Genomic DNA, 19,419 nt, shown 5'->3' with positions numbered 1-19,419 from the left:
AGCCCGGCACTCCTCTCTCCCCCCCTCGCCCCACCTCCTCCTCTCCCCCCCGCTCCTCTCCGACCCCCTCAATTTGTTGCAGCTCTTGGAGGTTGCATTTCAGCGCGTTGTTCTCGCTCTTCAAGTTTTGTAGCTGAGGAGATGATGAATTAAAGAACAAAGTGGAGAACAATATGTTATATGAATCGAGGCTTTGTCGCATACAGAGTCTCTGGTGGACATTTCTTCTTCCTTTCCAATTTCCTACTGAAAACCACGGCTTGCGAAGGCTTTTCAACTGGAGCTTAACTTCTCTTTATTAATGCACAGAGCGTGAGAGGAATCGGGAGAAGGAAAATGGGCTAAACTCTGCACTCGAGGCTTTGAAGTTCTCCAAAAATAGAATTTGCTTTGGGTCAGGACTGTCACGATGGCAAATTCTCCAGCTCTCCAAACAAAGGAAAAATATATCACGATAACTGTGAAATTAGGATACTACGCAGACAAAGTTAGCAAAAATTTGAAATGACTAAATATTCGTTTTCAACTTTGATGATTGAGCTTCTGAAAAAAAAAAACATTTACTTGATTTTTTAAATGTACTCCATAGTTAACAGCACTTTTAGAAAGTATTCATTTTTATTAAACTAATGCACATGTTGACTAAACTAATAACTACCCGTAATGCAAGTACAGAGATTAGGGAGATGGTGACGACGATCGTTGAAACAGCTTTTACACGTAGCTACACACTGGGTCTTATTTAACGTGAAACCAACGTAGCTCCGAACCGGAGAACAAACTTTTTGCAGTAGGTTTAATATCTATTTGTCGTTCATCTCTGCCATATTGGCTGATGAACCCCTCGCTGCTGGGCTATTGAAAAGGTTTCTGTGTCAGAAGAGAAGGGACATACGTATCTTAAGAATGAGGCAAGATTAGAACCGATCCATAATCTTAAAACCCATTCTGCCCTTGGTCTCTACGTGGAATTGGACCTTAAAATAGTATTTTATTTATATTGGCCTGTTTTTGATGCATGCATTCACATTGTGTTTGTGTCACTGTTGTTGTTGGGAGAGCGAGAGGAAATCACAAACTATTAATGTATGATATAAAATTATTATAAGCACTCAATTCTTAAAGTGTTATAGCAGCATATAACATTATCATATTTTTTTATCTATCACCTTAATTTAAAAAAAAAAGTATATTATATGCAACATCTCTAGTGTTTGTTAATATTTTTGGCCTGGCCTCACTCTAGATTGCTGATAACAGTATTTGTTATCTATATTTTTGAAGGACTGCTACTAACTATTATTTTACAATGAGTGAATCAAAAGATTTTTTGTATAATTTAATCAAAAACTTTGAAATTGGACTAAATGTCACATTTCTGAGTGACAGGGGATCAGGCATCAGAGTCCCTTAAATCGATCCTCTGACCAACTGCTCTCTTCCACAGAATGAAATCATTTCCCCTGAGGCCCTCACCAGCCTGGTGACTGCTTCCAAATCTACAACCTACATATTAGACCCTATACCCCTTAAGCTTTTTAAAGAACCGCTTCCTGTTTTCAATAATCCTATTCTTGAGCTAATCAATAAGTCTTTTTCTATAGGCTCTGTGCCCTCAGCTTTTAAAACTGCCATTATCAAACCACTGCTCAAAAAAACGAATATTGATCCGAAAATTTGAAATAATTACAGGCCAATTTACAATCTTTCTTTAATGTCGAAACCACTTGAAAGGGCCATCGCTGATCAACTTACTGCCTACGTATCCAACAACAATCTTTTTCGATAGCTTCCACACTGTATTTCGGTCCCGCCAGTCCACTGAAACTGCCTTGAGCAGAGTAATCAATGATCTACTAATTAGTGTTGATCCTGACTTAGCGTCATTGTTTCTGCTTCTTGTCTTGAGTGCACCTTTTGACACTGTGGACCCACAGCATCCTTCCAAGCCGCTTGGAGAGGCATATTGGTATCCAGGGGCCGGTGCTTTCATGATTTTGTTCATATTTATCAAATAGAACTCAACGTCTAAGTTACAATAATACAATCTCTGAAGTTTCTGAAGTAAAGTTTGGTGTACCCCAGGGATCGATTCTTGGCCCTATGCTCTTCTCCATCCATATGCTTCCCCTCGGTGACATTATTTGCAACTATGGTGTTGTTACCCTGATGATACACGGCTATATGTTATGGTAAAGCCAAATGACCTTTCCCAGTTCCTAAAATTAGAGGCATGTCTAACCTTAACCCTGAAAAAAAATGGATGGGTATGAACTTTCTGCTGATAAATGCTGATAAAAACAGATTAATTAATTGTTACACCAGCCAGATGTGGGCATTTGTTTGAGAGTTAGAGTGTTAACATCAATGGTTCTATTATTCCTGAAAGCTCGACCATCAAAAACCTTGGAGCGATTTTTGATTCTCGTCCTGTATCAAAGCTGTAACTAAGACAGCATTTTTCCATCTTAGTAATATTGCAAAAATCGGACCTATTCTATCACTGCGCGATGCTGAAACTGTAATCCATGTATTTCTTTCCTCCGGACTTGATTGTCTTAGTGCCCTTTTCTCTGGTCTTCCTAGTTGTGCTGCTGAGGAGTCTTCAGCTTGTTCAGAATCCTGCAGCTAGAATCTCGACAAAAACTAAGGAGTTGGATCATACAACGCCCATTCTTGGCCCCTCTTCAGTGGCGACCAGTGCAAGCTAGAGCTGGTTTTAAGGTTCTTCTTTGAACTTTGCTTATCTGAGATCATTCTAGCATACACACCACCACGCCCTCTTTGCTCTCTCGATGCTGGTCTCCTGGTCATTGCCTCAGTTATCTAAAAACGGGATGGTTTGGTTTCAGAGCTTTTGCCCACCGTGCCCCTTATCCCTGGAACGGCCTCCCAGTGCGTGTCAAAGAAGCGCGCCCGCTTGAGACTGAAAACCTACCTCCACTCACTTCATTGCAGCCTTACCCTACAGCGTAGAACTTAGTCGAGTCGTCTTTTCAAACATTCCTTGAGCACTGATGTTTTTAACGTGGTTGTTTTATTCACATCCTTGTTCTTGGCTCTGTGCACGCATCTCTTGGGCTTTGTTGTTCTGACGTTGATGTTTTTGATGTCGTTGTTTTGTTGTGACTGTTTTCTTTGCTTGCTGTATGTTTTCTCCTGTGTGTTCTTTTGATTGTGTGCAAGTGTATCGGGACCATGCCACATGGTGATTACACACTTTAAATTGATTGATTGATTGATGGTTTGATTGATTGTTCAATTTATGAGGTGATTGATTGATTGATTGGTTGATTGGTTGATTGGTTGATTGGTTTATTGATTGATTGATTGATCCAAGAGCTGCAAACACAGTCTCCAAACAAGTTTCCTCATCACACGACAATTAATAATTAAGATCCAAGCAAACTATATTACAAGTTATCACAAATCATGATGTAAATAAATCAAAAGGGAATGGGATAAAACCCAATGGAATAGAACCCATGATTGCATAGAACAGCCATATGAATAAAAACCCAAGTGTTTTCTCTGTAGGAGCTGCTGGGAAGTGTGCTACCGTGACATGCCAGTGGAATTTTACACAGGGAAAATTTTAAATTTGATGTCGGACACTACCGGGTTTTTAAAATTTCTACTCTGATCTTGATCCATAACGCTGTGGTGTGATCTTTGATGAAAAGTATCAGAGAGGTGAGAGCCACAGGTCGTGCTCAGCATCCTTAAAGGTACAAATCATGTGACAGCGTAGCTTCAGTGTGGTTGCGAAGAGGATTTTATTCGAACCACTGGTATCTGCATTCCAACTTGTCGGCGAATCACGTCGGGTCCCACATTTTGGAATTTTAGAGTTGGTGGAATTTGTGTGGCCCACACCTGGTCTGAACGTTCTGGGAGTTTAAACCGTACAACGCTTTCCTGCTCACCTGCCTCAGAGTGTCCTGGTGCTCGAGCTCCAGACAGCTCAGCTCTCCCCTCACATCTGGAAGCTTGGCCTGAACAGAGAGAGAAAGAGCTGCATCAGGCACATTTTTACATACTGCATGTAGCAGTACATTAGACACCTCTTCAAGGTGTGGTATGTGTATTCGGAGGTGTCGAGTAATTCAGTTGAGCCTCTGGAAGTGTGAAGAAATTGACTTGTTTCTTAAGTTTAGTTGTTTTTGTGTCTGTGACCCATGAGCCCCATCTGCTCGCTGGGGTTGGTAGATCCTCCAGATGCCTGACCTCCTGCTGGGCCTGTAGCTCCTCCAGACGCCTCCTCAGTTCTGAGTTCTCCCGCTCCGCCCCCAGAAGCATCAGCGACGAGGCCTCGCCCACTTCCACGCTCAGCGGCTTCAGATCTGACGGGCAGAGAGACGACGGGGTGGGAGAGAAGTAAGAGGCAAGGGGAAGGATGTGGAGAATACAGAAGATGAGCAAAATGGAGACTGGGCAGGAGGGGTAATTGAGAAAATAAATTAGGGCGAAAGAAGGAAAATGAGAGAGCAAATCAAACCTATCTGAACCATTATCAGTTAATTAAAAACATATTTAATGGCAGTGCTGACCGATCAGTTCTCGCAGCTCCTCGTCAGACTCCACTTCTGATTGGTCCATCGCTCTGCCGCTGTGCTTAAGCTCCGCCTCCAGGCTCATGTTCATTTCCAGCAGCTCATCGACCCTCTGCCTCTCAGTGTCCCGCTCCTACACACACACACACACACACACACACACACACACACACACACACACACACACATGCGCACAAAGACACAAAACAGTAATATAACTAGGGTTCGTACACAAACACACCCACACAGATTATATATAATTATGAAGTCACTCCTGACATACTTACATGTCATATACTGTATAACTACAGTGACAAGCCCTTGATTGAAAACTCCCTAATTCATAGGAAGGTGGGCAGTCATTTAAACTCATACATCAGGCAATTTTTACCTTCATAATGTGCAATTTGAAATGCCACGGTGCTGATTTGTTGTCTCACCAGTACGTTGCAAAGCTGCCGAGGCACAAATGATGGCATTCGAGGAAGCAGGGAATCAATAAGAGCAAGGTAGAGTCGAGTCACATTCACACACGGTAATGCTGTACGCTGGCGTTGATTATGGTTGTCAAAAATAATCGAACCGAGGGAGGTGAGGAACTGAACTTTTATGGAATTCCCTGATAGTGAGCCACAGTACGAAACACCAGCGACGGATGCTCGAACACTGTGTCATTTTACTGATCTCACACGCCATGTTTGTAATCTAGGGCTTATCTGCGTTTTTTATTTATACTGTTTTTTTGTGTGTTTTGAGGTACTTTTTGACTCGCGATGATCCTTTAATAACACGGCCCCCGCTAAAAAAAAAGTTGTTCCCTCCAACTTTTGTGACCTTTAATTTGGTTACTTACAGTATAGCCAATATCCTGTGAGGAATCCTTACTTTTGAGGCAGTACAGATCTCTTCCACCACATTTTTCAATTTTTTGTAGATATCTCTCGACCATTAAATTAAAATTCCACGCAGTAAAAGAATTGCATCATGGAGAGCACTTCTTAAAAGTCACAAGGTCACACGGTTGCATCCCTACCATCTGTACCATTAATTACTTTGTATGTATGTACACAACTACCCATAATCGCACACACACAGATGGACACCCAAATGCAAACACATAAACATCAGTCTCAACATGTACAGTACACACACCCACACACACACACACACACACACACACACATACACACACATCCAGTCCTCCACCCACCGCCTCCAGGTCTGAGGTTCTCTGCCGCAACAGAAGATTGTCCCTCTGCTGCTCCCTTAGCGACGAGCAACGCGCCCGCGCTTCCGTCAGCTGCTCCTCGAGAAGCTCCTTGGTCTCTTGCAGCGTCGCGCACAGCTGCTGCTGCTCCTGTAGGGGGCGCCGCACAGAGAAAGAGAGCAAGAGAGAGTGGGGGGGGGGAGCGTATCATCGTCACGCCAGGCGTAGCCATCATTATGCAGATCCATCTTCTCGGGAAGGGGAAGTTGCGTTGAGCGGAACAGGAGGCGGCCCTGGAACGCGGCGCTATGCGGAGAAAAAGTACGATTCTTTTGTCTTTCCCTCCGCAGGCCCTGGGTGCCTTCACCTTCTCGAGCTCATAAATCTACGCGCAGCAGCTTGAGTCATATACGCCGGCTATATGCAAACAAAGCAGCAGCAGGGAGGCACGACCTTGATATTTCCTGTTCTCCGAAAGCTGACAAACGTGGCAAAATAACTGACTAGGTTTGTAAATCAGCATTCAAACAGGAAATACTTCCTGTCGAGATCGACGCCCCCCCAGCGACAGATCACTCCTCGTCTGAATCTGATGAGACTGAGAATGTGGAGGTTAGACAACGGAGTGTTTTATTAAAGGCAGAGGACAATTAAAGTGGTATTCTGGCAAATGTATTTATTTAAATATGTTATTTATTGAAATGTTAAAACGAATAATTATATCAAGATTATCAGGGGGGCGACAGCTCAAAGCAGCAAAGCCATCCTCCCACTGATGGTAAATATCTCAGCGGAATATTTTGATGACATTCAAAACTAGATTTCTCAGTGACTGCCTTTCACATTTTCATACGAGCTTCTTTCTTTTTTCCGCTGTGTGCTAAAAGCTCCCGGCCGTGTGAGTGAATACCATATTTAAACCATCTTCTAAAGCCATATTTTAACAGGGGTGGTAGATGGGGGTCAGCCTGAAGTGTCCTTGCACGTGTGTGGCCTTGCCTTGTGTTGTAAGCATGGCGTGTGTGTGTGTGTGTGTGTGTGTGTGTGTGTGTGTGTTTTTATGGGTTTTAATGGTCGTTACCGATGCTGATAATTGGCCGACTGAGGCTGTCGATACCGATATTTTGTGCCGAAATTCAATATTGTTTAAAAGAAAACCTATGAAATAGCTGACATTATACAAGACGCACACACTCACACAGAGTGAAACATTTGTGTTCAAGGCCGGGCCTCACATGCGCGGTGACCCGACGGACCCCGGTCGATGACCCCCATCTACCACCCCTCTAATGTTTCTACGGGCGCGGTTCTCCGTACCTTGAGCTGCATGCGAGCGGGTTCCAAGCTCCTTAGTTTGTGTCTGCAGCTCTGCAGCTCCGCCTGCAGCTGCTCGGCGTGACCCACCCGCTCCCGGGCGCAGTCCAGCTCATCCCTCAGGACCCGCATGCCACGCACCTCTCCCTGCAGAGAGCGGTTCTGGAGGACACACGCACGCACGCACACACACACACACAAACACACATACACACATACATATACACAGCGTTGGATCAGGGGTCAGGAAAAGCAAAGGCTTGCGAGTGCAATAAATCAAACGTGTGATTCAGAGGTCATACGGAATAGAAATAAGTGTATGTATGTTTGTACATGTGAGAATGTACGTGGCGTGAATGTGTGTGTGTGCGTGTGCGCGGGTGTGCGTGCGTGTGCACCTCTTTCTGCAGCTTCTTGAGTTGTTCCTCCATGGTCTGAACTTCCTGCTTGTAATCCAACAGCTGATCTCCTTTGTCCTCTCTGGAGAGACGTGAAGGAGGCCTCAGTGTTTGTGGCGATACACAATACCTGTCACACTGCGTTCAAATGCTACAATAATGTGCGGCAGCCCCTCAGGAGAGAGAGTGTTTCTCTAACATGCAGTGGTTTCCTGGGTTGATCCCTCTGTCCCTCCTTGAACAAGACACCTATGTGCATGCGTGCTTGTGTGCGTGCGTGCTTGTAAAGTGTAAAGTCTGTAAAGGGCTTTGAGTGGCCGGTTCTTGAGTGATAATGCTCATTCAAGATTTAAATGACACAATATTCCTCTGAGTTCAAGACATCTTCAACGTTCAGTTCCAACACAAATGTTTTACTTGAAATCATCAACATATTGGGCCATTTCTCAACTGTGTGATGCCAACATATCAATCTGCAGATGGTCTGCATCTGATTGGTGAGCAGGAATATTACAACCAGGCCACAAAAAATTCCACCAAGGTTTTTTAGGTGCTCACTAACAGCCTTTAAGATTCACTAGTATTAGTATAGGGAAAATTAAAATGCATTGGCGGATCTTTGAAGTTTAGATTTTCTCTCGTGTCCCACATCCTCCCGGCCTCATGCGCTCACAGTTGCTGTTTGAGGCGGCGGAGCTTCGCCCGACTGTCTGCCAGCTGGAGCGCCAGGCCCCCGGGGGGCTCCTCGCCCGGAGCACCCAGGGGCGCCACGCCTGACTCCGCCCGGGCCTCCCGCTCCCTGCACAGCTCTGCTATCCTCTGGGCACGCGGAGGAAGAGAGGGAGAGGGCGGGGGAGGGGGAGGGGGAGGGGGGGGAGAAAGCAATGACAGAAAGAGAAAAAGTGTGAAGCAGAGAGGTGACAAGTAGAGAGAAAAGGGGGAACATGGGGAATAAAGTGTGGAGGGGAGAGAGGGAGAGCGAGAGAGAGAGAGAAACAGACATAATAAATTATCATCTTATACGTGATATAAGATTAGATGAGATAAGACAACATTTTATCAATCCCTGGGAGGAAATTTTGGTCGTTAGACCAGCAATACAGAATGTAATAGCAATATGGAAAGCGATAGAGAGAGAACAGTCTAATGCTGTGTGTGTGTGTGTGTGTGTGTGTGTGTGTGTGTGCGTGTGTGTGTTTGTCCGTACTACCTCCAGGTGTGTGTCCCTCTGTGCCAGTAGGCCTTGCACTTGTTTGGCCATGGAGGTGAACACCAGCTGTAGCTCCACTTCCTCCGCCCCGTTGAGCTCCTCCCACTGGAGCGGCAGCACCACCCGTGGGTCCTGAGTCACCTGAGTTGGGGTGGGTGCATTTTCTACAGCGAAATCAACTTATGTACATGGACCCTGACACAAAATGGCAGAACGAGGAGACGTGCGACTCCGCCCGGGGGAGAACTCCCGTGTACACAGGAAAAATGGATTCTCACATCTCTCCGCCGTAATGTTGAAATCAGTCAGGGAAATGTGCCCCCGAAACGCCCGGCATGCAAACTAATGATCACTTAGACAGGTTTGAATTGCCCTCAGGTGGAAGGCAAATTAACCACAAGCAGCGGGCGCGTTCATCCACGCAGGAAGAACGACTCTCACCTCCATGATTTATGTGGCTGGAAATCCGGCACAAAACAGCTCTTTGGTAACACGCTGATATTTTTAATTCATACCTGTTCTCACTCTGTTTCAAGCATGCTGGTATTGTAATTAAAAAAAAATCTGTAATTATGAGCATGTGCATGTGTCACACTATTTGAAAAATGAAGTGGAGGCAGAGAGGAGATACAAAAGGTGTAAAAGCTTGAGAGTGCTGAACTCAAACCACTCTATCGGCAAATATGTGGTGTAGAAGCGTAGGAGACGTCCATGGTTTCCTAAGGAGGGAGTCCAGGGACAATGAGATAGTGCTCGGCGAGGGTCACCAACGACGCCAGCAAATTCCTTTTATTCATTGAATGCCGGCAAACTGAAAATAGGTAAAAAAATGAAAAAGTGCATTTCCTCCCACAGTGGAGGACTTTTTCTCTCCTCACTCGGTTATCGCCCCACCTACAAAGAAGACAGCTCAGCGCTTCTGTGGTAAACCAGATACAACTGCAAATATCTACTCAGCCCTATGTCCCTTGGACATTGGAGTGGGAGCCGGTGGGCAAATGCTGAGTGTATCTTTGTGGGTGGGGGGGGTTCCTTGATGTGATTATCCCTGAGCCAGAACATACCTCTTGAATACAGCTGGCGATGGCCGCCTGGGTCTGGATGTCCAGAGACTGGATCTGTTGAATGAAGGTCTCCTTATTCTCACACTGCAAACACAGAAGGCAATGGAGTGGAGTCAGCACTGTGTGTGTGTGCGCGCGCGTGTGTGTGTGTACGTGTGTGTGTGTGTGTGCGTGCGTGTGTGTGTGTACGTGTGTGTGTGTGCGTGTGTGTGTGTGTGTGTGTATGGACCTGTACTGCACATCCGAGCAGGAGAAGCAGCAAACTTCTGAGCTCCTCCACAGCCGCCTCTGAGGACACAGACAGAATCACCAACTCCACCGTTTGCTCTATCTCGGCACTGGAGCACGTGGTATACATGAGTTTGTTTGGGTTTTATCTCATACCTGTTAACGGATCCTGACCCAGAATGGCGATATTCGGAAGAGGCATCAATATCAATTGCTGAAGGTCCTCCTAAAAAAATAAATTAATAAATTGAATATTAAGGGGAATTCTAAATAGCGGGCGAGGGAGCAGCTCGTCCGTCCTGCACTCTGAACGGGAGGCTGTTCAGATTGAAAGCAAGCCCCCGCGGTCTGGAGTGCAAACAGAGATCAGGTGTCAGACAAGGAGCAAAGTGTTCGTGCCTGCACTTTTTAGTTGAGGAAATGACAAAGAAAATCTCTGTCGTTTATTGTGAGTTGTATAGCAGAGGTCGGGAACCTATGGCTCGCGAGCCAATTATGGCTCCTTCGATGACGGTATACGGCTCGCAGACAATTTTGAGCTAAAATTTTTCATCGCAATTAACAAGTAACAAATAATTATTCTGTGTCATTTTAAAGTAAAACAGGTAAGAGAAATTAAAATTTTTTCAAAATAAAATTCAAAAGATAAACGTGGCAGACAAAGGGGCGTAGTCAAGCACCGGCTGCGGACCACAGAAAGACTCCGGGGGCCTTTCACTCGCCGCCCGGCCCCTCCCGGCTCTCTGCTCAGGCGCCACTTGTGGGAGTCTCTGCCACAGGTGAGGCTTTAGGGAGGGAGACGGAGTCTTTCTGGCCGCGGTGCGCCCACATGGCCAGAGTTTTATTGTTCATTTCAATATGCGGCACGCAGGCCACAATTATATATATCACTGAGGATTATTATAATAATTGTGGGTAATAATGGTCCTCTGAGAATGGGCTGCTTACGAGCCCATTCTCTGTATGACAAAGAAACATGAAGAAAACTCCCTGCCTCCAGTCGGAGCCGCTCAACACAAGTGGACAGAAATGGAAAAAGCTTCAATATGTATGTGACAAATAATCTCTTGAACTTGAACTTGAACTTGAACTTGAACCTGGAGAGCAGCTGATTCTTAAAACTCAGAGGGAGCTTCCCGTCACATAGCACACAATGCAGCGTGGGAGTGTTGCCATGTTGACCGTGCTTGGATCTGCACACGCATGTGAGCAGTCTTTGTGGCGTCTGAGAAACATGAAGAGCAACCTACGCTCACGTTGAACTGATGGAAGCCTCAACGCAGCGTGAAGCTCTACCTCACTACGTAGGAAGCAGACGACAAGGCCACCAGCAAAAACCATGCATCACCACAAGTCGCAAAGTATTTCATTTATTATTGGTTAGCTGCAGTATAACAACAATATTATTAAGAAGAATAGGTATAGAATTGTATCAAACACATGTTGTTGGCCTTGAACTGAAAAGCAAATACAATCAAAGGGGAATTTCCTCGGAAAGCAGCACTGACAATAATACCGGAGCGTTAAACCTTCATCCTAAGAGGAAAAAGAGGTCCTTTTTGTATCTCAAGTACCACATCCACTCCACCCAGCTCCTGGAGCGCCTCTGGAGGACGTGGAGGCTGCAGGTGGGAACCTTGAAAAGTGTTATTTTTTCCGTGGCCCCAACCAACAATCTGACCAACTCCGAGTGTGTTCTCCCATCGTTTGGAGCGGTGGTTCTGGAAGCGCAAACGCAATTTAGCATCAATCTGGACGCCTGGCCCTCCAGTAATCTGTCCTTTCTGGCGAATTTGCAGGACATTCATCGCCGCGCAACCTGGGAAATGAGAGAATTCCGAGTCGCCTTTGCTTAAATTACCTTACGCCACCGCCATGGCCTTTAACTCTCCTGCACGATGAAAACTTGGCCCGCGACAACACAATGTACTTTCCACTTAAGTGGATTTTCTATTGTCAGAGAGCCATGCACAGACTTTTGGCGTTCCCCCCTCTCCCGACTGCTCGGGAGGCCTGTCCGCGCCCCTCAGACGATCGGCGCACAATCGTTGTCACACGAGGTCACACTCGCAACGCGCTCTCGTTTCAGTTACACGGGGGGGGGGGGGTGGCGGAGCGCTCTCCAGAGCAAACCAACGGTCTTCAGCTTTGTCATCAGAAGCCCGCGCAGCCATCCCTAAATGTCTCGTCCTGTGGGGCACGTGACACATCAGCCACTCCAGAGCCACGTTGCTCATCCTCGCTGTGTCAGTCGACTTCAGAATGAGACGCCTGGGCCTCGGCTCTCCTTTTTTTGGGGGGGAGGGGGGGGTATACTCCCTGTGACTTGATGCAATATTAAGAACTCTATACCTATACCGGCTATGATTCTTAAACGTTGGCGGTTATCTCCGGCACATTCCTGGAGGTTTTTTTTTCAATGTCACGACAGTAATTGAGAGGCATTAAAAAACGTATTCCATATTTAGCCGGGTCCTCATGAAAAAAAAAAAAACCTCCCGTACGGTTTTTGGGTTTTTTTTGGGTTAAAAAGAAAATATCAAAATTGATCAACACACCAGAGAGAGAGAGAGAGAGTCGCTTTGGTTTTTATTTCACCCAGAAACGGTTCATGCGGTGCTTCCTATTCTCTTGTGTTTTCCTATAGCCTTACAGTTCAAAGAACATGCTTGTGGATAATCACAGCATAATTCATTGGTCGTCCAATAAATGACATCAGCAAGTGACATCTATTATCTATCTACCTAGTGACATCTTTAAACCCAGTTTTAACCAAGGGGCAGACATTATATTCCTCTCTACACGAGCTTGTTGGATAAACGTATTAATCCAGGTGCTTCAATTGAAAAAGCTCCTGGCGTTGGGAGTAGAATTGAACAGCCGAGTCAGCCAGCCAAGCCAGTTGAAGGGATAAATAGAGCCTGTCCAATTCCTTTTTTTTTTTTCCACTTGAGTGTTTTGTATTCATGCCTGCTCATCCGGACATGCGGCGCGGTATGTATATTTTAAAATCCGAGGGCCACGGCGGAGAGAATTACGCCTCACTCGGCTGCACTCTTAGCCTCAGACTGCCGGCGTGGAGGGCGCGGCGCTCATGACGAGCGGGGAGGTAAAAAACCACCGACAAAACTTTGAGAACTGCGATTCAGACTATGGAGGCGGAGGCCCGCGCCGCTTGGCTCCCCGTTGGCGCCCGGCGGCAGCCCCGCCCGGCGCGCCCTTTCCAACAGCCTCGCTTCTCAGTCCTTTGTCTGGTGTACGGAGAGATGCAGCGAGACTTGATACTGTAAATTGGGCTATTTCGTACACTATCCTTTCCGTTTTTTTTGACCCCATAACCGCTTGTCGACGCTTGGTCCTAAGCAACTAGTCTGATGAGGACGGAGGAATTTTTGGCCTCTTCCTCTCCGCTCCGTTCCTCAGCGTTCCGGAGCATCGCATCGATCAGCGTCCGGAGACGGCAAATTAGGATGTCAGACAAAAAAGGCACTCGGTACAAAGAATTTGTCAATGCCTGGCGCTCAAATTGCTAACGAAGGCTGATTACTTTATAGATCATAGAATTCTTGAGAGATCAAATGCTTTTCATCCGACCCTGAGATCCGTCAACATTCTTCAGAGACGTTTTCCCTACACCTTAATTATCTGTTTGAAGGAGGGGGTGAGTCAAACTCTTGTTTGTGGAGAAAATGTTCTCCAATCTGGTTTTTACTGGCCTTAAATTTGTATTATTTAAAGTATAATCATAATTATAATTATAATTATTATCATTATTATTATTATTATTATTATTATTATTAGTAGTAGTAGTAGTAGTAGTAGTAGTAGTAGTAGTAGTAGTGGTAGTGGTAGTACTACTAGTAGTAGTAGTAGTAGTATTGTTGTTGTTGTTATAATTATCAATGTGATTATTATTATAAATAATATATTATTATTATTATTATTCTTATTATTATTAATATTAATATAACTTTTTTATTAATTAATTTTGAACAAATCCTCATTCGGCCACACCGCGGGGGTCTGCGGACCACACATGCCTCTGGCTGCAGGTTGGCCACCACTGATCTACTCTCTCCCTCTTGAAATCCCTCAACTTGACGCCTCCCTCTCCCTCCCTTTTCCCTCCTCATCAAGTGCGTACCTGGTAGTAGGTTCTCAGGTGCCGGTTCAAAATGGAGAAGTTCTGGACTCTCAGCGTGAGGTTGTCTCCGTCGCTCCGGTACAGCTGCTCCACCTTGGGGTTTGGGTCTCTGGGGTGGAAGCAGGACAGTGCGGTTAAAGCAGTATTTTTTAAGCACTCGAACCTAGGCCTTTTGGTTTTGTTTGTTTTTCTTTGTTCATATGCATAATGCAGCGGTGAATTTGTGCCGATTTCTTCTCTCTTTTTTTGATGAGCCTGAAGAGAAAATGCATCTTTAATTTCGAATGACGGCTCGAAATGATGCAGCGCACGTTAGCTGCAGCGCCTCAGACTGACATATTTAACTTGGCGTTAACAGAGCTCTCATGCATTATTCCCACTAACAGTCGAGATATTATGATGTATAGGATTACAATGAAACAGCCTAAATGTTCCGCTAATATGACATTTATATATTCGTCAGAATTCCTGGGTGTTTCCGTAATGTAATCTTACTCCCGTCGGAATCCCGGTATAATTCTCTGACTAAAGCTTGAGCCTCCAACCTCAATTCTCTGCTCTCTCCATCTTTGTTCTGTCTCTCTACTCTATTGAATTCCCTCCAAACAATGTTCCTGTTGCAACAAATCCACACTTCCAGGTTATTATTTAATGGGTGTTAAATATGCACAGTCACATCCAGCATCCATTGACATACACTAAATGTGTATGAACTTGTGAAACAAACCTTTTTTTTTTCGGTCTGAAAAGGCACAATACGCTGTGACGGGAGAGAAAGCTGATGTCGTGCAACGCTCATTGGTAAAACAGTGTTTCCACAGATGTAATACCTTGTTAATTGTTTACATATTTGGTGTAATACAGGCATATATGGCAATACATCGCCATTCTTGCGTATGGTCAGGCTTAGCAAGAAAATACATTTCTTATCTAAATTCCAATACCGACTTCCACAGGTCAGATCACAGTTGGCCAGGCCTTCAGTTATAGTGCCCCCGACACTTGGAATGGATTAGAGGAAGACCTAAAGCTTGAGCATTTCATTTCAATTTTCAGAATTTAAACACACAATTGCTGTTTAAACACACTGTTGACGCTCACGTTGCCGATTGGTTTCACGCTGGGGATGTTTTCGTGTTTAAATAACGTCGACATGTTTTTTAATGTATGCTCTTATTTCCCTGGGAAAAGGTCCCCTTGAAAAAATGATTCTGCACTGGCTAAACAAAGGTTGATCAACAATGGATGAAAAATGAAATTACTCATCGAAGCAAAAATCAAGTCGAATAATGGCCAATTTTCGAAGTGTCCCTCAGACGCTGAGATCACGTTCCGTTATCGAAGAAAAACTGTCCACGAGATATTTTTCCTCTCAAACGAGCTTACATGAGCCTCATGACCTCGTTCAGAAAGATGCCGTTGGTTAACTTCAGGTAGCGGTCGCGGGCGCTCCTGGAAGAGTTCACCTCCATGTAGCGGCTGTAGAGCGGGGCCTGGTCGCCCCATTCCACCACTCCCTCGTACAGCTCCACCTGCGACGGGGACGGAGAGCACACGGGGGGGGGGGTGGGGGATCAGGTGCACATGCAAGATAAAGACCAGATAATAATCAAAAGGACACGCGGGGGCAAAGTTTGGGCGTCATTGGATGGGGCAACGGGAGGATGGCAGAATGGTTTTCACACAGGAAGCCACTTCTGACGGCGTGGAACAGCACCTGTTTGGACAGGTGGAGACTGCGCTCCCACACTGGGAAGCACTTCACAGGGATAAGGAGCCAAGCAGGACGGCAGCCAAGGTCTCTCTCTGCTCAGAAGAGCCGTGCCAATGCAAACTGCAATATAATGAGGTTTATTCCCAATCGCAGGCCAGCCCACTAAAATAAACTGCACTGTCTGTAAAGAGTGTAATAGGCTCAAGTCGGTTTGACAGTGACTTATAGCAGACTGCTGCAGACCCCCTAAACCTGATTCGTGGGGTGGAGAAGATCCCTGTTTCAGACTGGAAGGTGGTGCCTTCCGATGTCCACTTACATTGTCAACACAATTGTTGTGAGTTGTTGATAAAGAGGTTCATTGGTTTATGGTTTATTGCTTATGATTAAAAAATATATATTTATTTGTGTTACTTCATTATTATTATTGCCTATTTGTTCTGATGTGTGGTGAAACACTGCAATTTCTATATAAATCGATCTATCTATCTATCTATCTATCTATCTATCTATCTATCTATCTATCTATCTATCTATCTACCTGTCTGTCTATCTATCTATCTATCTACCTGTCTGTCTATCTATCTATCTATCTATCTATCTATCTATCTATCTATCTATCTATCTATCTATCTATCTATCTATCTATCTATCTATCTATCTATCTGTCTATCATTCTATCTATCTACCTGTCTGTCTATCTATCTATCTATCTATCTATCTATCTATCTATCTACCTACCTGTCTGTCTATCTATCTATCTATCTATCTATCTATCTATCTATCTATCTATCTATCTACCTGTCTGTCTATCCATCTATCTATCTACCTGTCTGTCTATCTATCTATCTATCTATCTATCTATCTATCTATCTATCTATCTATCTATCTATCTATCTATCTATCTATCTATCTATTTGTCTGTCTGTCTGTCTGTCTGTCTGTCTGTCTGTCTGTCTGTCTGTCTGCCTGTCCGTCCTTCAAAATGTCCGATACACGGAAGTGTCTCACATCATGGAAAGCAGAAGAAGATTTAAAAAAAAAGAAGTTGCTGGTTTTGTTTTGTTTCCCAGTAGCCAGAGTGAGAGAAAACAAATGTAAAACAGCTTTCATGAACCTCCCTCCATCCTAACCCTTGTGCTGGATATGGATGTGATGTAGATGTGATGTAGATGTGGTGTAGATGTGGTGTAGACGTGGTGTAGATGTGGTGGATAGTGTGCGTTGTGCCTGGAGTCACTGATCGTCCATCGGTCGTTCGTCAGAGCCTAAAAGTCTTCATGAAGGCGGAAATGTCCCGAGAAAATGAGACGTTTATCCTTCCGCCATCTCATGGAGCTTATTCTTCCCCGGCCTGCACCTCTGCCGCCCTCCTCTCGCCCGGTGTCTGTGTGAAAGGAATAAATGATAAATGACCTACCCATCGCGCCAGTGGGCTCTCCATGAACTCCTCTATCGCTTCCATAGTGTCAGAGAGGCTTTTTGACCCAAATGATCAACACGCAGGCCTAATGCCGGAGCCAAACGAGAGAGTCCATCCTCACTCAAGTCATTGCATTGTGTTCTCTTTGGGGTGTTTTTTTTTTTTTTTTTGGCCCTTCCCTCCCCTTCCTCTGCTTCAGCTCAAACTGCTGCACGTTGCAAAACCGCACAGGAACCAGCGACACACACGTGTTGCATCTGGGGAAGCGTCACCACACCTCTGTCAGTTAGACCTCTGGTGTGGACAGGGGGTGGAAACTCGAGTCTCGCCGTCCCACGACGCTCCGCTGTGAATTGAGAGAGAGTTTGAGCTGGATGAGTGCGGCAGAGATCTGAGAACTGCTTGTACTGTTTCCATGTCTGGCACTTGACGCTTCCTGCTGAGAACCCTCTCCCCCCCCCCCCCCCCCCCATGCCCCCCACCCCTACCACCCACCCTTAATAATAACTCCAAACCTGCCCACCCACTTAACTCACCAACTACCACGGTGCAAATTTAAGCACTGCGCACGAGTGACCTCTGGTGGAGAGATTTTTTTTTTCATGGCTGCGTCATTCAAATTAAAGGTGCAGTGCGTGGAATTTTGCGGCATCTAGGGGATGAGGTTGCAGATTGCAACGAACTGAAACTGTTAAACTGATGCTTTAACTATGGTTTTGGTCCAAAAACAAATGGTTTATAACCCAGGGTTATACTATGGTTTAACCACGGTTTTGCGATGGTTTGATCATGGTTTTATAGTCAAACCATGGATGTACCACGGTTACCATAAAGTGTCATTGATTAACCGATCATTAACCAGTCATAATCGGAATCATCATAGTAATCATAATTACCATAAAGTACCATGGCTACTATATAAAGCCTTTATAGGGAATTTACAAAAGGGCTACACAACACAACACAACAGTTCTTATTTTCATGGGATTATACACAAATTAAAACATTCTCATGGATATTATATTCCATTTCTGCTGAGTCTGTTCCGTAAATTCTACACCCTGCACCTCACATAGCCATAGCTTTTTGTTCCATCTATCTTTATCTGCCTTTAGAGCTACATTAGAGCTGTAATCCATAAAATCCTCTGTAGGGTGGATTACACCGCAGGGCCCAGAATTATGTTCAAAATCGCAACAGGTTTTTATTTATTTTTTTCCCCCACATCCAGGTTTTACCCATGTCACTTGTTCTTCCGCAGATCATTGATTGATTTGGTTTTGGGTTTTTTCTTGGTCATTTGAGGTGACGGGAATATTGTTGGTTCTTTTTTTGTGAATGGACATCAATATTGATCACAACAAGCAACGCTCCTTTATCTAATTCAACACGGCTGCCTTTCACTTCTTGCATGCATCTGTGTGGCTGGGGCTTGTAAAGTGCCAGCTAAATAAATACTAGATGAATATCACGTGTAATTTTTTTTTTTTTTAACAAATATAATCTCACGGATCACCACTTTTACCGTGTATCCCAATAGTTGAATTATGTATCTTATCTTTGTGTACATTTTCCATTGAGCCTCAGTCGTTGTTTTAAATTAACAATGATTACGAAGGTTAAATGCTCATAATTAATTAATTCATGCACTCATGCAAGTAATCGATTTCATCTCTTCGGATGTCGTCTGAATATAAATAAACAAAGCATTCAATGGGGCCATTCTGGTATAGGGTTTTATTAAAGAAGCAGAACGTGTGCAACGACCCTGCCGGCTTAAAACGGACCAACTGTCGCCTTTCTTTGTAAATAGAAAGATTTGTTTTGTTGTGCGAAACTGTTCCACAACGTCTCCAATTTCGCGCTGTTTTCCGTTGCTCTGAAACTATTTCCGTCTTGTGTAAGTGTGTGTTGATAATGCTTGTGCGGCAGTTCTGGGATTATCTGCACTGGGATTATCAGATTGTTACAGAGCTGCCAGAGCATACACGATGATGGCTTCACATTGTCACAGCATTCCACGGGCACTTACAAACATCCTCCATTTTACCCACTTGATGAATTTAGATAACCGACATCAGGCAAAGGATTCCCCTCTGTGATGATAATGCAAGTACAAAATGAAGCCGACACTACAAAGCAGTTAAAAACGTCTACCTTTAAT

At 44.7% G+C, this 19,419-nt stretch overlaps 1 protein-coding gene across 1 annotated transcript in view; it reads right to left on the bottom strand.

The window, feature by feature from the left end:
- ccdc88b (coiled-coil domain containing 88B) overlaps positions 1-17,372 on the bottom strand; it is a gene marked incomplete at its 3' end in the record, with an annotated part of 34,675 nt that extends 17,303 nt beyond the window's left edge. Inside the window, exons 1-15 of the mRNA XM_080008251.1 lie at positions 17,253-17,372; positions 15,505-15,650; positions 14,119-14,227; positions 10,131-10,200; positions 9,976-10,034; positions 9,747-9,830; positions 8,683-8,823; positions 8,146-8,291; positions 7,473-7,554; positions 7,078-7,236; positions 5,764-5,910; positions 4,551-4,686; positions 4,228-4,343; positions 3,927-3,995; positions 35-133 (exon numbers count right to left, since the gene is read on the bottom strand). Coding sequence (XP_079864377.1) covers positions 35-133; positions 3,927-3,995; positions 4,228-4,343; positions 4,551-4,686; positions 5,764-5,910; positions 7,078-7,236; positions 7,473-7,554; positions 8,146-8,291; positions 8,683-8,823; positions 9,747-9,830; positions 9,976-10,034; positions 10,131-10,200; positions 14,119-14,227; positions 15,505-15,650; positions 17,253-17,297 — 1,608 coding nt within the window. The 5' untranslated portion in view covers positions 17,298-17,372. The remainder of the gene's footprint in view (positions 1-34; positions 134-3,926; positions 3,996-4,227; positions 4,344-4,550; positions 4,687-5,763; positions 5,911-7,077; positions 7,237-7,472; positions 7,555-8,145; positions 8,292-8,682; positions 8,824-9,746; positions 9,831-9,975; positions 10,035-10,130; positions 10,201-14,118; positions 14,228-15,504; positions 15,651-17,252) is intronic.
- Positions 17,373-19,419: the final 2,047 nt, after the last annotated feature.

Source organism: Zeus faber (genome assembly GCF_960531495.2).
Source record: "Zeus faber genome assembly, chromosome: 10".
Taxonomy (NCBI): Eukaryota; Metazoa; Chordata; class Actinopteri; order Zeiformes; family Zeidae; genus Zeus; species Zeus faber.
The sequence above is the reverse complement of the archived record's forward strand: the minus strand, read 5'-3'. Positions and strand labels throughout refer to the sequence as shown.